The sequence below is a fragment of the Mobula birostris genome, chromosome 1, assembly GCF_030028105.1.
Source record: "Mobula birostris isolate sMobBir1 chromosome 1, sMobBir1.hap1, whole genome shotgun sequence".
In the NCBI taxonomy this organism is placed as follows: Eukaryota; Metazoa; Chordata; class Chondrichthyes; order Myliobatiformes; family Myliobatidae; genus Mobula; species Mobula birostris.
The window spans coordinates 150526263-150548344 of NC_092370.1; the positions used below are offsets into that span (position 1 = coordinate 150526263).

Sequence of the window (22082 nt, forward strand, 5' to 3'; positions counted from 1 at the left end):
ACAGATAAGTATATATGTGCATGGTCGCAATTCCACAGGTGATTTTTTTTTTGTCTCTATCTTTTCCAAATGTTATGAAGTAGTCTATTCTTGTATATACGGAATGGGGGGGCAGAATGAGTGTAATCCCTTCTGTCGGGGAAAAGGTCCCTCCATGTATCAATTAGACCAACATCCTCAAAAAGAGTGTTAACTTTCTTATGTAAGGACTTTGTTTCATAAGTTTTTCTATTGGAAGAGTCTAACTTTGGTTGTAATTGTAAATTTAAGTCTCCCCCACATATCATGAGGCCTTCTGTTTCTGTTACCATAATATTAGTAATTTTCTGTAAGAAACTAATATCACTTCCTGGGGGTGTGTATATATTCAATAAAGTAACTGGATTTCCATCTATATTCCCCCTTACTAGAATATATCTGCCCTCCTTATCTTCCATTTCAAACACTTTTTCAAATTTTAGCTTACTTGAGATGAGAATAGTAACTCCTCTTCTATGTCCTGATTTATATGAGGAGAAAAACAAATTAGTGAAGCCCATTCTCTTTAATTTTCCATGCTCATTATCACTTAAGTGAGTTTCCTGTAAATATACTACATGGGCTTGTTCTTTTTTCATTTTTGATAGAATTTTACTGCGCTTGACTGTCCACTGACATTAAAAGAAATGAATTTTACCTTGTCCTTAGCCATGTGTATTTACCTGTTAGTATATCATTGAAATTTGCAGAGTATAACTTAATCGATCTACTCCCTGAACAAATAAGAGCCAAGAAACGTGAATAATAAAAAAAAGGTAACAAAGGTGTGATTCCAAGGCTGGGGTCTCTAGGTGACCCTGGGTTGGGCTAGAAAAAAAGTCGAGCAGTGGGAGATAGCCCCTCCTACCTGTGGGTTGAGGGCCCCTGTTGCAGTACCTATAAAAGTAAAAAAACTGTGTCCATTACACAGAAATGATTTCCCTGTGTATTCCTCCCATGTATATATTCTCATTTAGGTGAGGAAAAGGGAATGAACAAATGAATTTTAAAAATTGAGTAATATAAAATCCACATTTTAATACGTATTTCTCGAGATAGGTATATCACCGTCTATTTTTGCTTCTGTTTAGTGTATCAGCACTTTAAAAGTTAGTCAAACCTTATGGCTCTTCTGGAAGAGGTGAGGGCTGCACTCGGAGAACTGACAGTCTCTTCCTAATATCCTTCTCTCGTCCTGCTCCCGTCCCCTGCTTTCTCAGGACGCTTACTATTTCCCAAGCAGTTCGGGAAATACGCTAATTGTTCACGTCTGTAGTCACCTCTTCCACCGTCTGGTATAGTCGTATCCCTTCTTGGTAAAATACCCTCAGTTTAGCAGGGTGCAGGGTTTGGAATTTAATCTTTACTTGCTTCAATATTCGTTTCGCTTCAGAATATTCCTTCCGTTTCTGTACGAGCGCTGAGGGCTAATCATGATCGAAATATATTAACTTACCGTTCCAAAAAACCCTCTTCTTATCCCAGGTCCTTCGTAGAATCTCCGTCTTGCTCTTGAATTGAAAGAATTTAAGTACTATTGAGTGTGGTTTACTTTCTCTGTCTCCAGAGGGCCACGGGACGAGCGAATGATGCATTCTCTCAATTTCAATCTCCATAGTCGGGGGCATCTCCAGCGCTTACCGCAGCAGCTTATCTGCATAGTCCATCATCGACAATCCCTCCGCTCCTTCGGGAACTTTATAAATCCTGATATTTTTTCGTCATGATCTTTTCTCCTGGTCAAGCAATTTACTTTCCTGTTGATTTAATATTTTTATCGTCTTACTCGTATCTGTTCCACATTTTGCTCGTGATCTTCCACCTTCTCAATTCGAGACTCTGCCACTGCTATTTTCTGATTGACATCAGCATCATTGAGTTGCTGTTTTATATCTTTTTGGACTTCCCTTACCTCCTCCAGAATCCTTATCATATTTGCCGCTTCGCCTGCACGAGGCCCTGCGTCAGCTTCGCCGCCACGCGCACGTGTAGGAGAGCCGCGCGCTGAACCTCTCTCTTCCATAGGCTCTGCAGCGATGCTTTTTATATCTCCATTCTTTTTCCCCATTCTTGCTCCCCTTATCAATTCAGGTATTTTCGAAAGATCTTGTATATGATGGATTAACGGGGCAAAATATGCGTTTTTCCAGAGGAGCTATTGATTTAAGCTGCCATTCTGAACGATGGCATCACCGGAACCCTCATTGGTTATTTTCAATGACCCATTTGTACAAGTAATGCATTTCAGTCATATGAAATGAGGATACAAATTTCCATTTGACAGAAGTAGAATAGAAAATAGTGGCATGGCTCAGGTTTATGTAACATCTGTAGAGAGAAAACAGAGTTAATGTTTCTGATCTATAAATCTTCACAACCGGAGAAGTGAGGAAATGAGCATGGTTTTATTTGCAGAGTTGGGGAGGAATAAAGAGAACACGGGATATCTGAAAAGATGGAGACCAAGGTTGTCCTGGTGACACAACTTTTTTTGGTGTTGTATAAGAATTAAAAATTAATACAATTCCGTCAATACCGATGTGTTTGAAGGAGTGTAAGTAAAAGAAGGTGATTGCTGGCAACGGAAAGAAGCAACATGCCGGAAAAGTGAGAAGTAGAATTTGGCAGTTGCTAGAAATCTGAAGTAGAATGCCAGAAATACTCAGCAGATCAGACAGCATCTGTGGAAAGAGAAACACTGACTTCATGTTACAAGTCGATGACCTTGGATCAGAACTCGAAAGGCTGCTTATCTGAATTTTTTATGTGCAGTATTAAACTCCAGAGGTTGCAACAAGCCCATGCAAAAGGTGAGGTGCTGATTGTCTAGCTTATGTATTAGGCTTTGTTTGATTAGTATAGGAAACCAAAACAGAAGTTGGACTGGAAAAGAGATGGAGAAATGAATTGACAGGTGACTGGAAACTTGTGAACTGAAAGCAATGCACAACATTGGAAGCAGTGCAAATGAATTACTGCTTTACGTGGAAAAACTGTTTGGGGCCCCTGGATGATGGAAGAAATTAATTGGAAGGGTGGATTTCCTGAGATGTTATAAATGGAGATCTGAAAAAAATATGAAATTTTGGGAATGCTCAGCAAATCAGGCAGCATCTTTGGGGAAAGAATTGTTGATTTTCCCTAAAAGTACTGCTCAATTAAAGTGTCATTCCAAGTAAAATAGAGATCCTTATACTTCCAATTTTGTGCACTAAATTCAGTGCTCTGGAACAGCCTCCTCGACATGGAAGAAATCAAATGCAGATTACAGGGCTCTTCTATTCAGTCCACAGTAGTAATACTAAGCTTCAACCTGTCCATCCCACTCCTACTCTGACTTCTGTCGTCGACCTCCTCCACTGTTCCAACAAAGCACAGAATAAGCTCAAGGAGCACCATCTCATCTTCTAGCAGCACATTTGTACATGTTACTAGTACGTAGTACATTCGTACATGAGTGCCATGGCCATGTTAGCGATAGTGCAATGCTGTTACACCTTTGGGCATTCTGGAATTCCAGTGCCATTCTGTAAGGAGTCCTCCCACAGTCCAAATCAGGGTAGATTAATTGAGCTTTCTAAATTGTCCTGTGATTAGGTTAGAGTTGTTTGGGTTTGTCGGGGGTTGCTGGAGTGGTGTGGATCAAAGGGCCGGAAGGCCGACTCCACACCTTATTGCTAAATAAATACACATTACAACATTCTGTAATAAATATTAGGTTTAATAATTTCAGAAACCAGCCTTTCCTGTTTGAATCATAATGGGCCAGTTTTGAAGTAACTTGTAATGTTAGCTCATTCTTTTGTCTCTAAACAGATATAATCTGATCTGCTAAATATTTATACTCGAGTCTTTTAACTCTGATTTCTGGCAATTACCATGATCTGATCTTACAGTTCCAGCACTATTTGTTACTTTTGCTCCACTCCCATCAGAGATTTTTCAATTTACTTGTTTCCAAACAGATTATCTAATATTAACCAGCATTGATATCCCTGCCTTTGAATGTTACAAAAGCATTTGTGGTACTTTGAAAAACCTTGGTCTCCATCTTCACTACATTCCCTCCACTTCCCCCCTCTTTGGACCTTCATTTTTCCTTTAACTTAACTATTCTGACTTTGATTTGAATTTTTAATTCTTTCTTTCCCAAAATATCCTGCCTCACATGCTGAACATTCTCAGCATTTTTTGGTTTTTATTCTAGAATTCCAACATCTGTATTCCTTTTTTTTTGTAACACACATAAAAGTTGCTGGTGAACGCAGCAGGTCAGGCAGCATCTATAGGAAGAGGTACAGTCGACGTTTTGGGCCGAGACCCTTCGTCGGTACTAACTGAAAGAAGAGCTGGTATGAGGTTTGAAAGTGGGAGGGGGAGGGGGAGATCCGAAATGATAGGAGAAGACAGGAGGAGGAGGGATGGAGCCAAGAGCTGGACAGTTGATTGGCAAAAAGGATATGAGAGGATCATGGGACAGGAGGCCTAGGGAGAAAGAAGAGGGGGAGGGAGGAAGCCCAGAGGATGGGCAAGGAGTATAGTGAGAGGAACAGAGGGAGAAAAAGGAGAGAGAGAAAAATAATGTGTGTATATAAATAAATCAATAAATAAATAACAGATGGGATACGAGGGGGAGGCGGGACATTAGCGGAAGTTTGAGAAGTCAATGTTCATGCCATCAGGTTGGAGACGGAATATAAGGTGTTGTTCCTCCAACCTAAGTGTGCTTCATCTTTACAGTAGAGGAGGCCGTGGATAGACATATCAGAATGGGAATGGGACGAGGATTTAAAATGTGTGGCCACTGGGAGATCTTGCTTTCTCTGGCAGACAGAGCAAGATCTCCCAGTGGTCCTGAAGGATCCTTGTCTAAATTTACTGGCTTTTTGTATTGTTACTCACTCCATGGTTCGGCATTGTTTCGCAGTTGGCATGTTGTAGATTTCTGCACCAGTGGCAAGGTATGCAATGTCTGAAGTTGGCACAGGCAATCAGTAGAACATACTTCAGCAATATAAATGTAAAATCATCATTTTTTAAATTTGACCTTGCTACAGCATTCATGATCTGAAAGAATATATAAAAATACCATTTCAATTCATGATACCTTTACTAAAACTTGAGTTGCTCATTCATATTCTTCTGCAGTTTCTTTGCTCTGTAATATTGATAACTATTAAATGTGTTTCTATCGACCTTTCTAAAGGTCCTTTAACAATGAACTTTCTGACTATAGTAGCTTGCATAAACAAAAATCAGAGGTCCAACTCTTGATCTTTGATATTCTGTCACATCACTTTTTATATATATATATATATATATATATATATACACACACACACATAAACACTTTGTTTTCTGGGACTTCAATTCCCAAACTAAATATCACTGACTTTACGGATAGCTTTTTCTATAACATTTTGTAGACATACACCAATGTAATTTATCTTATTAGCTAATCTTAAAATAAAACACTTATTCATATATTTTTGGAGTAATTCAGAGAGTTCTGTTTAATCAGTTTAAGCAATTGATTTGCATGTCTTCATAATTTTAGGAAGGAATAACAAAGATTGGGAGAATTAATGCTGAAGTGGAGCAAGACATTGGTAAGTGCAAATGAAAGTATTAGAATGCAAGCTATTGTACTATTTTGTATACCTACATCTGCTACATGTTATACCTCACAAATCAAGGTCTTCAGTCCACTGTGTCCATGCAGACATCATATACCCATCTGTACTCATCCTATTTACCAGCACTCTTGTATAATCTTCTTAAGTCTTGGTGTTTCAAGTCCTTGTCTGGATATTGTTTAATGTTCTGTGAATATCAGCTTCCACTTCCCTTGCCCCCGCCCCCCAAGCTGTGTGCTCCAGATTAAAATGACCTGATGAATGAAAAGATTTTTCTTTCAAATCTCCTCTATATTCTACCTTTAAACCTGAACCTCTCCCCCCGGTACCTCTGTAATACAGAAAAGTCCTTATCTTCACACCTCATAATTTTATATAGGAGAACCTGGTTTCCCCTCAGCTCCTTGACCCCAAGGAAGGAAACAATCTATCCAGTCTCTCCATATAAATGAAATGCTTCATCCCAGCTATATTCTGGTGGATCGCTCCTGAGCCTTGCTTAGTGCATTCATGTCTTCCCTGTAGTGTGGCAACCAGAATGATATACAGCACTCAATGAAATATTGGTTAGGCTCCAGCTAACATTGTAGAGGAAGGGCCTTGACACTGGCGCTGGATTTCAGAGCATTGTGTGTAACCATGGTCTGCTGTCATTACATAGGAAACCTACCGCACAATACACAAAGCTGTGCTGAACATGTGCTTACTTTAGAAATTACCTCGGGTACCCATAGCCATCTATTTTCTAAGCCTTGTGTACCTATCCAGGAGTCTCTTAAAAGACCCTATCGTATCCGCCTCTACCACCGTCACCGGCAGCCCATTCCACGCACTCGCCACTCTCTGCGTAAAAAAAACTTACCCCTGACATCTCCTCTGTACCTGCTTCCAAGCACCTTAAAACTGTTCCCATTAGATAAAGTTGTGCTCGTTAAACATTAGTGCCATGCACCCAGAGTTCCTGACTCTGTTGCTAACAGCCCACCTTTTGAGTGAGGTAAATCAGCTAGCACTGCTGACAACGTACCCCTTATTTTGTCCCAGCCAATATGAAAATAAGACCTTAAGACAGAGGAGCAGAATTAGGCCTTTCAGCCTGTCGAGTCTGCTCCACCATTTCATCATGGTAGATCCAATTTTCCTTTCTAGTTCAGATACAAACCGTCCCTTCTGTCCTACCTTCCCTAGAAGAGAGCCCAATGATCCAAAAATCTTATCCCCCCCCCCCACACCAACTCCTTAGCCACATATTAAACTGTATAATCTTCTTAGTTCTGGCCTCACTAGCACTTGGCACAAGTAGCCAACCTGAGATCACAGCCCTGGAGGTCCTGCTTATTAACTTCGCACCTAACTCCCTGAACTCCTTGTGCAGAACCCCATCACTCGTCCTATCCATGTCATTGGCACCTACATGGAACACAACTTCTGACTGTTCACCTTCCACTTAAGAATGCTGAGGACTCGATCCGAGATATCCCGGAACCTGGCTTCCGGGAGACAACATACCATCCAGGAATCTCATTCTCGCTCACAGAACCTCCAATCCATTCCCCTAGCTAACGAATCCACTATCACCACAGTATGCCTTTTCTCCCTCTTCCCAATTCACCACTGATCAAAGCTCTTTTTCACTGCTGCTGCCGCCTTTTGTACCTGGGCTGTGGAGCTGATTGAAATTCATTCCTGCTGGTCAGAGCTCATTTTCCATAAGACCATAAGACATAGGAGCAGAATTAGGCCATTCAGCCCATCGGGTTTTCTCATCCATTTGATTATAGCTGATCCATTTCCCTTCTCACCTCTGTTCTGCCTTCTCCCCATGCCTAACTAATCAAGAACCAACCTCCACTTAAATATGTATAGACTTGGCCTCCACAGCCACCTATGGCAACAGATTTCACAGATTCACCATTCTCTGACTAAACAAGTTCCTCCTTAACTCCGTTCTAAATGGACATCCTTCTATTCTGAGGCAGTATCCTCTGGCCTTAGACTCCCCCACCATAGGAAACATCCTCTCCATGTTTACTCTATCGCAGCCTTTTAACATGGTTATGTGGCTCTTTTCTTCCCCCACCTCCACTCTGCAATCCTCTGCTTCTCAAGTCCTCGAGACTCCATCTTCCTCCCACCCCACCTTCCCTGAAAACCCCAACCCTCCCCTCTCCTCAGACACTACCAACCCTCTTCCCTCCTCTGATCCCAGCTCTTATCTGGAATAGACATAGTTTCAGAAAAGTATGGCACAGAAACAGGCCCTTTGGCCTATCTAGTCTGTGCTGAGATATTTAAGCTGCCTACTTCCATCACCTTCACAGGGACTGTAGCCTTCGGTTCTCCCACCATCCGCGTACCTATCCAAACTACTCTTAAACATTGAAATCGAGCTCGCATGCACCACTTATGCTGGCAGCTCATTCCACACTCTCATGGCCCTCTGAGTGAAGAAGTTTCACCTTATGTTCCCCTTAAACTTTTCATCTTTCACCCTTAACCCATGACCTCTAATTGTCCTGCACCCAGCCTCAGTTGAAAGAGCCTGCTTGCAATTACTCAATCTATGCTCCTCATAATTTTGTATACTTTTTTCAAATTTCCTCTAAATCTTCTGCATTCAAGGAATAAAGTCCTAACCTATTGAATCTTTCCTTATAACTCAGGTCTTCCAGATCCGGCAACATCCTTGTAAATTTTCTCGGTACTCTTTCAACCTTACTTACATCTTTCCTGTGGTCAGGTGACCAAAACTGCACAATATACTTCAGATTAGGCCTCACCAATGTCTTATACAACTTCAACATAACCTCCACTCTCCTGTACTCAATACTTTGATTTATGAAGGCCAATGTGCCAAAAGCTTTCTTTATGACCCTATTAACCTGTGACACCACTCTCAATGAATTATGGACCTGTATTCCCAGATCCCTTTGTTCTAACACACTCCTCAGTGCCCCACCATTCACTGTGTAAGACCTACCCTGGTTGGTCTACCAAAGTAGAACACATCACACTTGTGTGCATTAATTTCAATCTGCCATTTTTCTACCTGGTCAAAATCCCACTGCAAGCGTGATAGTCTTCCTCACTCTTCACTTCACCCCTAATCTTGTTATCTTCCAGACAACTGATATAGACAAACAACAACAGACACATCAATGATCCCTGTGGCACTGCTCTAGTCACAGGCCTCTAGTCAGAGAGGCAACCATCTATAACCACTCTCTGGCTTCTCCCACAAAGCCAATGTCTAATCCAATTTATTACCTCATCTTGAATGCTAAGTAACTGAACCTTCTTGAACAACCTCCTTTCCGGGACATTGTCAGATGCCTAGCTAAGTCCATGTAGGCAACATCCGCTGCCTTGCCTTTATCCACTTTCCTGCTAACCTCGCCAAAAACTCTATAAGATTGGTTAGATATGACCTACCATCATGCTGACTATCCTTAATCAGTCCATGTCTATCCAAATACTCACATATCCAGTCCCTTAGAGTAGATTCTAATAATTTTCCCACTACTGAGGTCAGGCTCACCTGTTTACAAAGGTGGAATAAATCTCCTGGTGTATTTTTAGAGCTTTTCTTAAACAGTGGAACACCTTTGGCTGTCCTCTGGCATCTCACCTGTCGCTAAGAACAACTGTCAAGATGGCGCTGCGTATGGCAGCCGTGGTGCGAGCTCCATGCCATCTTTACAGTGTTTTGCTAATTTCTGCAATTTCCTTCACATCTCTTGTTCAAGAAGCTGATAATCACATCACATATGAGCGACTCTTCTGAACATCGGGAAGACGGCATTTACCCACAGCATGCTGCCTTTTCTACGCTGGGAACCTCTGCAGACATGATCCATGGGAGGCTCATTTACTACACCGTCACTACCTCAGAAGCAGCACCGGAGGTGAGGGAGAAGGGCTGGCATTGAGTGATGAGGTTGAGACCGCTGCATCCTAGCATACTTCTGGTTGATATTCAGTCCCTGGACAACAAGCTGTGCAAGCTGAGAGCCAGAATCTCCTACCAGCAAGAAACAAATGAATGTAACATTTTGTGCTTCATGGAGACCTGGCTGATGGAGGAGATACTGGATGACGCCATCAAGCCCTCTGGGTGCTCCCTGTTCTGGGCGGACAGGTCTAAAAATCTCTCTGGGAAGAGTAAAGGGTATGCTTCATGGTCAGTAATACTTGGTGTGACCCCTGGAATGTGCATGCTCTCAAATCCTTTTGTTCCGGAGATCTGGAGTACCTTGTGCTGCTGTGAAAACCTTTCTGGCTGTCTAAGGAGTTCACGGCTGTTAACTCAGCTGTGTATATCCTGACACAGGCTGATACTGACCTGGCTGTCAAGGAACTGTACACCCAGAGGCTGCTTTCATTGTCGCTGAACACTTTAATCAAGTATTGCTGACTAAGGTCTCTCCGAAGTTTTGTCAACACATCTAGGTGAGCACGCGAAGAGATAGCATACTCGACCACTGCTACTCTCCCTTCTGCAACGCTTACAAAGTGCTCCTCTGTCCACTGTTTGAGAAGTCTGACCACTCCTCCATCGTGCTTCTGCCCGTGTATAGGCAGGAACTGAAACAAGAGGCGGCCATGGTTAAACCCGTCCACCGTTGGTCCAACCAATCAGTCTCCATGCTACAGGATGTCAACTGGAATGTATTTTGTGATGAGGATGCTCCCAAGTTCCCAGAAGGGGTCATGAGTTTCATCCGGAAGTGTATCAAGGATGTTGCCCGCCAAAAATTGGTCAGGGTGTATCAAAACCAGAAACTCTAGATCAACAGCTCTGTGCACACAGCACTCACCTCACAAGACAGAGCTTTTGGCACCGGTAACCACCAGGAACTCAAGAAATGCAGCTACGATCTATGCAAAGTCACCAAGGCAGCGAAACAACAATACAAGGATAAGATTCAGACACAGCTCTTCAACTCTTCACCAACAACACACACAGCTTATGGCAAGGTCTGCATGACATCACTAAATGCAGTGGTGCCAACATCGCTGTCTCTCTCCCAGATGATCTAAATCTTTTTTACACTCGGTTCAATGTTGCCAACACTAGGCTGCCAACGCGACCAGAGGCTTGGTCATCTCTGAGGCCGAAGTACACATGTGTTTCTGAGTGGACAGTTGTAAGGCTGCGGGACCAGACAGCGTCCCACAGCAAGTACTCAGAGTGTGCGGCACAACTGGCAGGTGTGTTTGCAGACATTTTTAATCTCTCCTTCTCCCAGTGTAGAGCGCTCTCTTGCTTCAAAACATCCACCATTGTCCTTGAAAATAAAAAGACCAAGGTAACATGTCTGAACCACTGGTGTCCTGTTGCACTCACCTCAGATAATAAGCAAGTGCTTTGAGAGGCTGGTCAAGGACTTACATCTGCAGCTTGCTACCACCCACACTGGACCCCCTACAATTCGCCTACCGACACAACCAATGGACAGGTGACGCAATAGCCACAGCTCTACACACCGTCCTTGCACATCTGGAGAAGAGGGATGCGTATGTGAGAATGCTGTCCTTGGACTACAGTTCAGCATTCAACACCATAATTCCCTCCCTCCAAGAAGCTCAGAGACCTCAGCCTTCACCCTGCCTTGTGCAGCTGGATCCTGGACTTCCTGTGTCAGATCGCCCGCAGGTGGTAAGAGTGGGCTCCCTCACCTCTGCCCCCCTGACCCCCAAGGGCTATATCCTAAGACCCCTTCCTTTACTCTCTGTATAGCTACCCACAGCTCTAATCTGCTAATTAAATTTGCAGATGATACTACATTGATTGGCCTTATCTCAAATAATAACAAGGCAGCCTACAGAGAAGAAGTCATCACCCTGATACAGTGGTGTCAAGAACCTTTCCCTCAAGTCGCAAAAACAAAGGAGCTGTTTATGGACTACAGGAGGAACGGAGACAGGCTCACCCCTATTCATATCATTGGATCTGGGGTTGAGGGGATGAACAGCTTCAGTCCCTCAGTATACACATCACTGAGGATCTCACGTGGTCTGTACACACTAGCTGTGTAGTGGAAAAAGCACAGCAGCGCCTCTTTCACCTCAGACGGTTGAAGAAGTTCGGCATATGTCCCCAAATCCTAAGGACTTTCTATAGGAACATAATTGAAAGCATTCTAACTGACTGTATCACTGCCTGGTATGGGAACTGTACCTTCCTCAATCGCAGGACTCTGCAGAGAGTGGTGCAGACAGCCCAGCGCATCTTTGGATATGATCTTCCCACTATTCAGGACACTTACAAAGACAGTCGTGTAAAAAGGGCCCGAAGGATCATTGGGGACCCAAGTCACCCCAACTACAAACTGTTCCAGTTGCTACCATCCGGGAAACGGTACCGTAGCATAAAATCCAGAACCAACAGGCTCCAGGCCAGCTTCTTCCACCAAGACATTACAGAAAGATTTTTACTCTTCATGTATGTGAAGGATGTAAGAAATAAAGTCAATTAAGTTCAATTTAAATCTCTCTGGCAACTTCTGCACTTGCCTTCCACAATGTCCAGGGGATCACCTTGTCAGACCCTGGGGATTTATTTGCTTCAAGACAACGAACACCTCCTCCTCTAATCTGTACAGAACCCATGAAGTTGATGCCATTTTTCCTTACTTCTATGGACTCTGTCTGTCTCCCAAGTAGAGGCAGATGGAAAATATACATTTAAGATCCCCCCCGCCCCAATCTCTTTTGGCTCCACGTATAGATTACCATTCTGATCTTTCAGAGGACCAATTTTGTCCCTACAATCCATTTTGTTCCTTTTGCTCTTAACATATCTGTAGAACCTCTTAGGATTCCCCTTAATCTTGCCTACATGGGCAGCCTCATGCCTTCTTTTAGTCCTCCCAATTTCTCTCTTAAGTGTTCTTTTGTATTTCTTATACTCTATAAGCAGCTCAAGTGTTCCTACCTGTCTATACTTGCAGTGCACCTCCATTTTTTCTTAACTCGGGTCTCAATATCTCTTGAAAACCAAGGTCCCTACACCCAGTATCTTTACCTTTTATTCTGACAGGCACATACGAGCTTTGTAGTGTCAAAATTTCACTTTTGAAGGCCTCCCATTTACCAAGTACACGCTTGCCAGAAACCAGCCTGTCCCAATCCACACTTGCCAGATCCTTTCTGATAGCGTCAAAATTGGTCTTTCTCCAGTTTAGAATCTCAACCCATGAATCAGACCGATGTTTTTGCATAATTACTTTGAAGCTAATGGCATTGTGATCACTGGATGCAAAGTGTCCCCCTACACAAACTTCTGTCACCTGCCCTGTCTCATTCCCCAATAATAAATCAAGTATTGCACACTGTCTATTGGAACTTCTAGGTATTGATTGAGAAAACTTTCCTGAACACATTTGACAAACTTTATCACATCTAGTCCTTTTACAGTATGGGATTCCCAGTCAATATGTGGGAAGTTAAAATCACCTCCTATAACAACCTTGTTTCTTGCAACAGTCCGTGATCTTTCCACAAATTTGTTCCTCTAAATCCCTTGTACTGTTGTGTGGTCTATAACATAGCCACATTAATGTGGTTGTTCTTTTCTTATTACTCAGTTCCACCCGTAACGCCTGACTAGTTGAGTTCTCCAGTCTGTCCAGGCTGAGCACTGCCATGATCATATCCCTGACTAGTAATGCCACCCCTCCTTTAATCTCTCCCACCCTGTCACGTCTAAAACAACAGAACCCCAGGATATTGAGCTGTCAGTCCTGCCCCTCCTGCAACCAAGTCTCACTAATGGCAACAATATCATAATTCCAGATGTTGATCTTTGCCCTGAGCTCATCTGCCTTTCCTACAATACGTCTTGCATTGAAATATACGCAGCTCAGGGCATTAGTCGCACCATGCTCAAGCTTTTGATTCCTGGCTTTGTTTGAGGTCTTAACATTTGTGTCCACAGCCTCTCCACTATCTGTCTGGTTTCCATCCCCATGCAACTTTAGTTTAACCCCCCCCCCCCACCCCTGTGCAGCACTAGCCTTCTCCTTTCTTGAAGAGTGGAGTTACATTGTTACATTTGCAATTTTCCAGTCCTCCAGAACCATACCAGCATCTATTGATTCTTGAAAGATTGTTACTAATGCCTCCACAATCTCTTCATTCATCTCTTTCAGAACTCTAGGGTATAGTCCATATAGGTGAATTATCTACCTTGAGACCTTACAGTTTCTCAAGCACCTTCTCCCTAGTAATGGCAACTTCACTCACACTTTTCCCCCCGACACTCTTGAACCTCCGGCATACTGTTAGTGTCTTCCACAGTGAAGACTGATGCAAAATACTATTCAGTTTGTCTGTCATTCCCTTGTCCCCCGGTACTACCTCTCCAGCATCATTTTCCAGAGGTCCTCTTGTGTTCTTTGCATTGGATAATGAAGGCCAGCATCACTTATGCCAAGTTACATTTGTCCCTTAATATTCCTTCTGCCCCACCATACATTGTTTATGTTCAAGCCTCACTAATCCTCCCAAAGTACATCATCTCACTCTTATCAAGATTGAAATCCGTCTGTCTATATTATTCACTGATCTATAGCATGCGGTAGCCTAAGGCTACCCTCTCTGGACAACACTGCTAATCTTCATGTCATCTGCATTCACATTCAAATCCTTTGAGAGTAAAAATTCCAACACTGATCACCACCACCTTCTCAAGGGTAACAAGGGTTGTGTAATTAAATGCTGATTTAGCATCTGAAATCCACATTCCTTAAATGAAACTACACCACTCTTGTCATTTTGTTACCTCTGGAAAAAAATCAGTCATAGTCTTCAGACAGGACATTCCCACAAGGTAACGGTGATTACCTTTGATTAATTCCTGCAATTCAATATGTCGCTTTATGAAGATATCTTGGCAATGATGTTCCTCCCACTGTCAGGAGACTTGCTGACTTGTAATTCCCCAGTTTATCCATTTGATAATTTATCAACAGAGAAATCACTTCTGTCTTCCAGTCATCTGGCACCTCACCTGTGGTTACAAGAGCAAGTCAGGGGCTAATAATCTCAAAATTCACCATTCATATTCAAAGTAAATTTATTTTCAAAATTTGTATAGCTTGGGATTCATTTTCTTGCAGGCACCTACAGGAAAATAAAGGAATATAATAGAATCTATGAAAATCCATACATAACCAGGACAGAGTCCCCAAAAGTGACTGTGTAGTCAGTTCAGCAGTGAGACGAGTGCAGCCATCCTTGCTGGCCTAGGAGCCCAATGGCTATAGGGCAACAACTGTTCCTGAACAACCAGGTGGTGTGGAACCCAGGACTCCTGCAGAAGAGAGGAAGGCAGGTCAAACACAGGCAGGTGCGACAGGCTCAGGTGGGAGATCTTGGCAGGCACAGAGTATTGGGGCTGAACACCAGTTTGTTTTCCTCTGTTCCTGAGAGTCAAGTTTGCTGAATCCTTCAGGAGATCATAAAATCACTAGTTCATTTAGAGTCTAAACTTTAGACAGTTCAGAAGTTAGTTACAGGCTGTAGATTGCAGCAATTGCAGCTCAGAAGAAGTATAGAATATCTTGTAGTTTTGTAAGCAGCCCGCAAAACACCACTTCTTCACTCCTCAAATCCTAACTATTGTCTCCAAGCCACAAGTCAGGAGTGTGACAGAATGATCTCCACTTATCTGGATGAGTGCAACTTCAATAACACTCAAAAACTCTACACTATACAGGACATAGCTGCCAGTCTGTCAGGTTACCAGTCATCTCTTCCCTTCCCTCCTCTCCTCTCATCTGGGCTGCATCTTATAAGGTTCTGGAATTTATTTATCTTTAAGCCCAATAAGACGTCTGATACCTCCTTTTAGTGATAAGGTTGTTCAAAAATTTCACTCTCTGAGTTCTCCAACCTCAGATCCTTTTCCTCCATGAGTGGAGATGAGAGATATCATTTAAAATTACGACTACATCTTTTAGCTCAACACAGACTGCCATTTGTGCCTCTCACTTGTTTCCTAGTTATCCTTTTGCCTCTACTATAATTTAAAAAAATACATAGAAATCTTCCTTAATCTTGTCCAGCAATGATATTTCATGGCCCCCTCTTTGCCCTATTGACTTCCTTACGCCATGTCATGCCTCTCCTGTTTTCAGTAATTCAGCACCTAAGTTTCCTAGCAATATGTGTATTTAGTTTCTGAGCATAGGTATGGTAATAGATTATAGTAAGATGGAAGCAAACTGAAGTTTAACATGCATTTCTTTATTATCGATTATTTTTATGTTTATATTATCTATTCATTTATTTCCCTTGCAGCTTTAGAAAAATCATTTGTCTGGGCTCGACTTTCTGACTTCTGTCTTACTGTGCACTGATAATTCTGTCCCAGACTTCAGTTTGGCATTCCCACCTCACAGTCAGTGTCCGCCATGGCTGTGGAATGTGGGCATCTGGAAAGCAATAAGGGTGTAAAGGCAAGAAATTGCATTGAAGCTGCAATCTCTGTTACCCCTCTCTCTGTTGCAATCTCAAGTTGTAAATATTCACATCAGCAGCTCTCAGAGATGTTTGTTTACTTAAGATTTTTCTATCTTTCGTGTACCTTAGGAACTGCTGGGCTGCTTGCTGCAGTGCAATAGCTGGAGCCACAGTCTGACACCCTACACCTTACTAGCCAAAGATTTTTTTAATATTCATTTGCGGGACATTGGCAGCTAAGCCAGTGTTTATTGCCCATCCCTAGATGCCCTTGAGAAGGTGGTGATGAACTGCTGCCTTGAACCGCTGTAGTCCCTGAGGTGTAGGGACACCCACAGTGCTGTTAGGGAGGGAATTCCATGATTTTGACCCAGTGACAATGAAGTAACAGTGATATGTCTCCAAGTCAGGATGAGAGACTTGGAGGGGGATTTCCAAGTGGTGGTGTTCCCAGGTATCTGTTGTTCTCAGCCTTCTAGACAGTAGTGGTTGTGGGTCTGGAAGATGCTGCCTTGAAAACTTTGCTGTGTTGTTACAGTGCATCTTGTAGATGGTACACACTGCTGCAACTGTTTGTCGATGGTGGAGGGATTGGATGCTTGTGGAAGGGGTACCAATCAAGTTGGCTGCCTTGTACTGGATGGTGTCAAGCTTCTTGAGTGTTGATGGAGCTGCACTTATCCAGGAGAGTGCGAGTATTCCATTTCACTCTTCATAGTCATAGTCATACTTTATTGATCCCGGGGGAAATTGGTTTTCGTTACAGTTGCACCATAAATAATTAAATAGTAATAAAACCATAAATAATTAAACAGTAATATGTAAATTATGCCAGGAAATAAGTCCAGGACCAGCCTATTGGCTCAGGGTGTCTGACCCTCCAAGGGAGGAGTTGTAACGTTTGATGGCCACAGGCAGGAATGACATCCTATGACACTCTGTGTTGCATCTCGGTGGAATGAGTCTCTGGCTGAATGTACTCCTGTACCCAACCAGTACATTATGTAGTGGATGGGAGACATTGTCCAAGATGGCATGCAACTTAGACAGCATCCTCTTTTCAGACACCACCATCAGAGAGTCCACTTCCATCCCCACAACATCACTGGCCTTACGAATGAGTTTGTTGATTCTGTTGGTGTCTGCCATCCTCAGCCTGCTGCCCCAGCACACAACAGCAAACATGATCGCACTGGCCACCACAGACTCGTAGAACATCCTCAGCATCGATCAGCAGATGTTAAAGGACCTTAGTCTCTTCAGGAAATAGAGATGGTTCTGACCCTTCTTGTAGACAGCCTCAGTGTTCTTTGACCAGTCCAGTTTATTGTCAATTCGTATCCCCAGGTATTTGTAATCCTCCACCATGTCCACACTGACCCCCTGGATGGAAACAGGGGTCACCGGTACCTTAGCTCTCCTCAGGTCTACCACCAGCTCCTAAGTCTTTTTCACATTAAGCTGCAGATAATTCTGCTCACACCATGTGACAAAGTTTCCTACCGTAGCCCTGTACTCAGCCTCATCTCCCCTGCTGATGCATCCAACTATGGCAGAGTCATCAGAAAACTTCTGAAGATGACAAGACTCTGTGCAGTAGTTGAAGTCTGAGGTGTAAATGGTGAAGAGAAAGGGAGACAAGACAGACCCCTGTGGAGCCCCAGTGCTGCTGATCACTCTGTCGGACACACAGTGTTGCAAGCACACATACTGTGATCTGCCAGTCAGGTAATCAAGAATCCATGACACCAGGAAAGCATCCACCTGCATCGCTGTCAGCTTCTCCCCCAGCAGAGCAGGGCGGATGGTGTTGAACGCACTGGAGAAGTCAAAAAACATGACCCTCACAGAGCTCGCTGGCTTGTCCAGGTGGGCATAGACACGGTTCAGCAGGTAGACAATGGCATCCTCAACTCCTAGTCGGGGCTGGTAGGCAAACTAGAGGGGATCTAAGTGTCGCCTGACCATAGGCCGGAGCAGCTCCAGAACAAGTCTCTCCAGGGTCTTCATGATGTGGGAGGTCAATGACACCGGTCTGTAGTCATTGAGGCCGCTGGGACATGGCGTCTTCGGCACAGGGACGAGGCAGGGCGTCTTCCACAGCACAGGAACCCTCCGGAGCCTCAGGATCAGGTTGAAGACATGGCAAAGTACTCCACATAGCTATGTGGGGCACAGGCTTTGAGCACCCTGGTACTGACACCATCCGGTCCTGCAGCCTTGCATGGGTTGAGATGTTTCAGCTGTCTTCTCACCTGTTCAGCTGTGAAGCCCACCGTGGTGGTTTCGTGTGGGGAAGGGGTATTTGAGCCTGACTTGAGCTTTGTAGATAGTGGACAGGCTTTGGGGAATCAAGAGGTGAGTTGCGCGCCGCAGGATTCCTAGCCTTTGACCTGCTCTGGTGGCCACGGTGTTTATATGACTAGACCAGTTCAGTTTCCTGTCAATGGTAACCCTCAGGATGTTGATTGAACAGGATTCAATGATAGTGATGCCACTGAATGTTAAGGGACGATGGTTAGAGCCTCTCTCGTTGGAGATGGTCATTGCCTGGCACTTGCATGGCTCGAATGTTATTTGCCACTTGTCAGCCCAAGACTGGATATTGTCCAGGTCCTGCTGCATTTGGGTATGAGCTGCTTCACTATCTGAGGAGTCACAAATGGTGCAGAACATTGTGCAGTTATCTGCAAACATTCCCACTTCTGACCTTATGGAGGTCATTGATGAAGCAGGTAAAGATGGTTGGTCCTAGGATACTTCCTCGAGGAACTCCTACAGTGATGTCTTGAGGATGAGATGATTGATCTCCAACCACCACAACCATCTTCCTTTGTGTCAGGTATGATTCCAACCAGTGGAGGGTTTCCCCCTAATTCCCATTGACTCCATTTTAACTAAGACACCTTGATGCCCTACTCAGTCAAATGGTGCCTTGATGTCGAGGTCTATCACTCTCAGCTCACCTCACCTCTGGTATATAGCTCTTTGGTCCATGTTTGAGCCAAGGAGGTGATGAGGCCAGGAGCGGAGTGGCCTTGATGGAACCCAAACTGGGCATCAGTAAGCAGGTTGTTGCTGCATGATAGCACTGTTGATGACCCCTTCCTTTACTTTGCTGATGATTGAGAATAGGCTGATAAGGTGGTATTTGCTGGGTTAGACCTGTCCTGTTTCTTGTGTCCAGGACATACCTGGGCAATTTTCCACATTGCTGGGTAGATGCTGGTGTTGTAGCTGTACTGGAACAGCTTGGCTAGTGTGGCAAGTTCTGGAGCACAAGCCTTCAGAACCATTGCCAGGATTTTGTTTGGGCCCATAGCCTTGGCAGTATCCAGTACTTTCAGCTGTTTCTTGATATCACATGGAGTGAATCAGATTGGCTGCATACTGACATCTAGGATGTTGGGGACTTCTGGAGGAGGCCAAGTTGGATCATCTACTCGTCGCTTCTGATTGAAGATTGTTGCAAATGCCTCAGCCTTATCTTTTGCACAAGTGTGCTGGGCTCCTCTGTCATTGAGGGTTGGGATATTTATGAGCCTTCTCCAGTGAGTTGTTTGATTGTCCACCACCAGTCACGGCTGGACGTGGCAGGACTACAGAGCTCAGATCTGATCCATTGGTTGTGGGACCGCTCAGCTCTGTCTGTTACTTGCTGCTCATGGTGTTTGGCATTGTAAAAAAAACTACCTATAACGATGATCAGTGAGGCACAGAGAGATCTGTATTTACTGACAAGTACCTTTATTTTTTAAACCAACAAGTACGTGAATTCATACAGTAGATACTTTGTGTGCACACCCGCTAAGTATCCCTGACTCTCCTGAATAGAGAAAGAATGAGGAGAATGAGAAAAGGAGGAGGAGGAGAAGATGGCGGCATGACACAGTGCGCGTGGCCTCTCCTGTGACGAATACCTGTTATTTGTTAAGTAGGATGCCGTGCACAATTCTGATTTGATGGAGGCAGATGTGAGAGCACAGAGGAACATCTGGTGAAACTTCTGAAATACCTGTTTCGCTGCCACCACTACTGTGCGATCCGAAATCTCCGGAGGGGAAGGCCCCGAATCCTTGGCTTTGCTTTTTGCTCGGCAGCCGGGGCAGGGTCAAAGCGCTCGGCAGAGATGGTGCTCGGTGCTCGGTGTCGAAGGGCTGGTTGGAGGCTCTAAGTTTTCGGACGGTCTCAGTCAGACTGTGGTCGGGTGCTTCCAGGATGCTGCATCAGCAAGTGTGTGGCGCTGGAGGCTCATGGCAGGGAGAGTTTCTCCCTTCTACCGACTGCGTGAGGTGTTGGGGCTTTTGGGACTTTGAGATGTTTATTTTACCGTGCCCATGGTCTGCTCTTATCAAATTACGGTATTGCTTTGCACTGTTATAACTATATGTTATAATTATGTGGTTTTTGTCAGTTTTAGTCTTGGTCTGTCTTGTGTTTCTGTGATATCACTCTGGAGGAACCTTGTATCATTCTTAATGCATGCATTTCTAAATGACAATAAACGAAGACTGAATGTCGTCATAATCTAAAAAAATAGCAAAGGTATTACCCAGACAAAGGAGTCTACACTGGCCAGGCGTTCTTTGTTGTCTCAATTCATTTGCCAGGTGTTTCATGCAGGGTTGCTCACACTTGTATCTGCGATGGTTATTCTTTGAAGTTACCGTTGCCAGCAGGCACGAAACATCTACTTTTATATTCATTCCTTATCAATTTGAATATCGTATTCCAGTGTCATTGGCCACAGGTCATGTGTCTGTCCTTTAATACCTTGTTATTGGCTTTGCTCCAAGCCAGCATCCATTTATTGCCCCCTTCCCATCAAGTGACAGTCGATAATTTATGGCTCCTTGTTCTCAATCAGCAACGAGCTTGAATCACTCCAGGCAGGCATCAACCCCAACATTCACAGGTCTGCATGTTATAGCCAAACAAAGAACATCTCACAAATAACAACTTATTCGGAAATTATCTCCAGTCTAGCAGATTACCTGAAGTATCATTGTGTCTTCTTTGAAACATTGATCAAGCCCAGCATGTCAAGCTCACAAAATGGAGAATAGAGTGTCTTCACAAAATGGCAGTCTCCATCCCCAAGCATGCGGCAAGAACAAAGCCAATTAGTCTGTCTGCTTCCACTGTCCTTGATTCATTTGAATTCACTGATTTGTAAATTGTCATTCTTTCTGGCCAACAGCATGCAAATAGTCCTGTATTGTGGCTTCACCGGGATGACTTCTCATATTGAGGCATGCCTGGTGTTGTTCTCAGCATGCCCTCCTGCACTCTTCATTGAACCAGGGTTGATCCCCTGGCCTGATGGTGATGTTAGAGTGGGGGGATATGCCGGGCCATGAGGTTACAGATTGTAGTTGAGTACAATTCTGCTGCTGCTGATGGCCCACAGCACCTCATAAATGCCCAGTCTTGGGCTGCTGGATTTGTTCGAATTCTATCCCATTTTTCACAGTGGTAGTGCCACACAATGCGGTGGCGGGTTTCCTCAGTGTGAAGACAGGATTTAGTCTCCACAAATTCTGTGTAGTGGTCACTTCTACCAATCCTGTCATGGACAGATGTTTCCACGGCAGGCAGGTTGGTGAGAATGAGTCAAGTGTGTTTTTCCCTCTTGGTTCCCTCACCGCCTGCTGTAGTCCCAGTCTAGTAACTAGGACCCAACCAGCTCGGCCTGTAGTGGTACTACCAAGCCACTCTTGGTGGTGGACATTGAAGCTTCCACCCAGAGTACATTCTGTGCCCTTGCCACCCTCAAAGCCTCCTCCAAGAGCTGCTCCACATGGAGAAATACTGATTCATCAGCTGAGGGAGGACGGTGCGCGGTAAGTGAGCAGGAGGTTTCCTTGTCCATGTTTAACCTGGAGCCATGAGACTTCATGGGGTCCAGAGTCGTTGAGAGTTGCCAGGGCAACTCTCTCTCTACTCTATACCACTGAGCCA

At 44.0% G+C, this 22082-nt stretch overlaps 1 protein-coding gene across 10 annotated transcripts in view; it reads left to right on the forward strand.

Annotated features, from left to right (window-relative positions):
* Positions 1 to 22082, forward strand: part of LOC140200467 (stAR-related lipid transfer protein 9-like) — a 396482-nt gene that overhangs the window by 268027 nt on the left and 106373 nt on the right. For all 10 annotated transcript variants that reach the window (XM_072263850.1, XM_072263869.1, XM_072263879.1 and 7 more), the window contains one exon: positions 5576 to 5627. In XM_072263850.1, coding sequence (XP_072119951.1) covers positions 5576 to 5627 — 52 coding nt within the window. The remainder of the gene's footprint in view (positions 1 to 5575; positions 5628 to 22082) is intronic.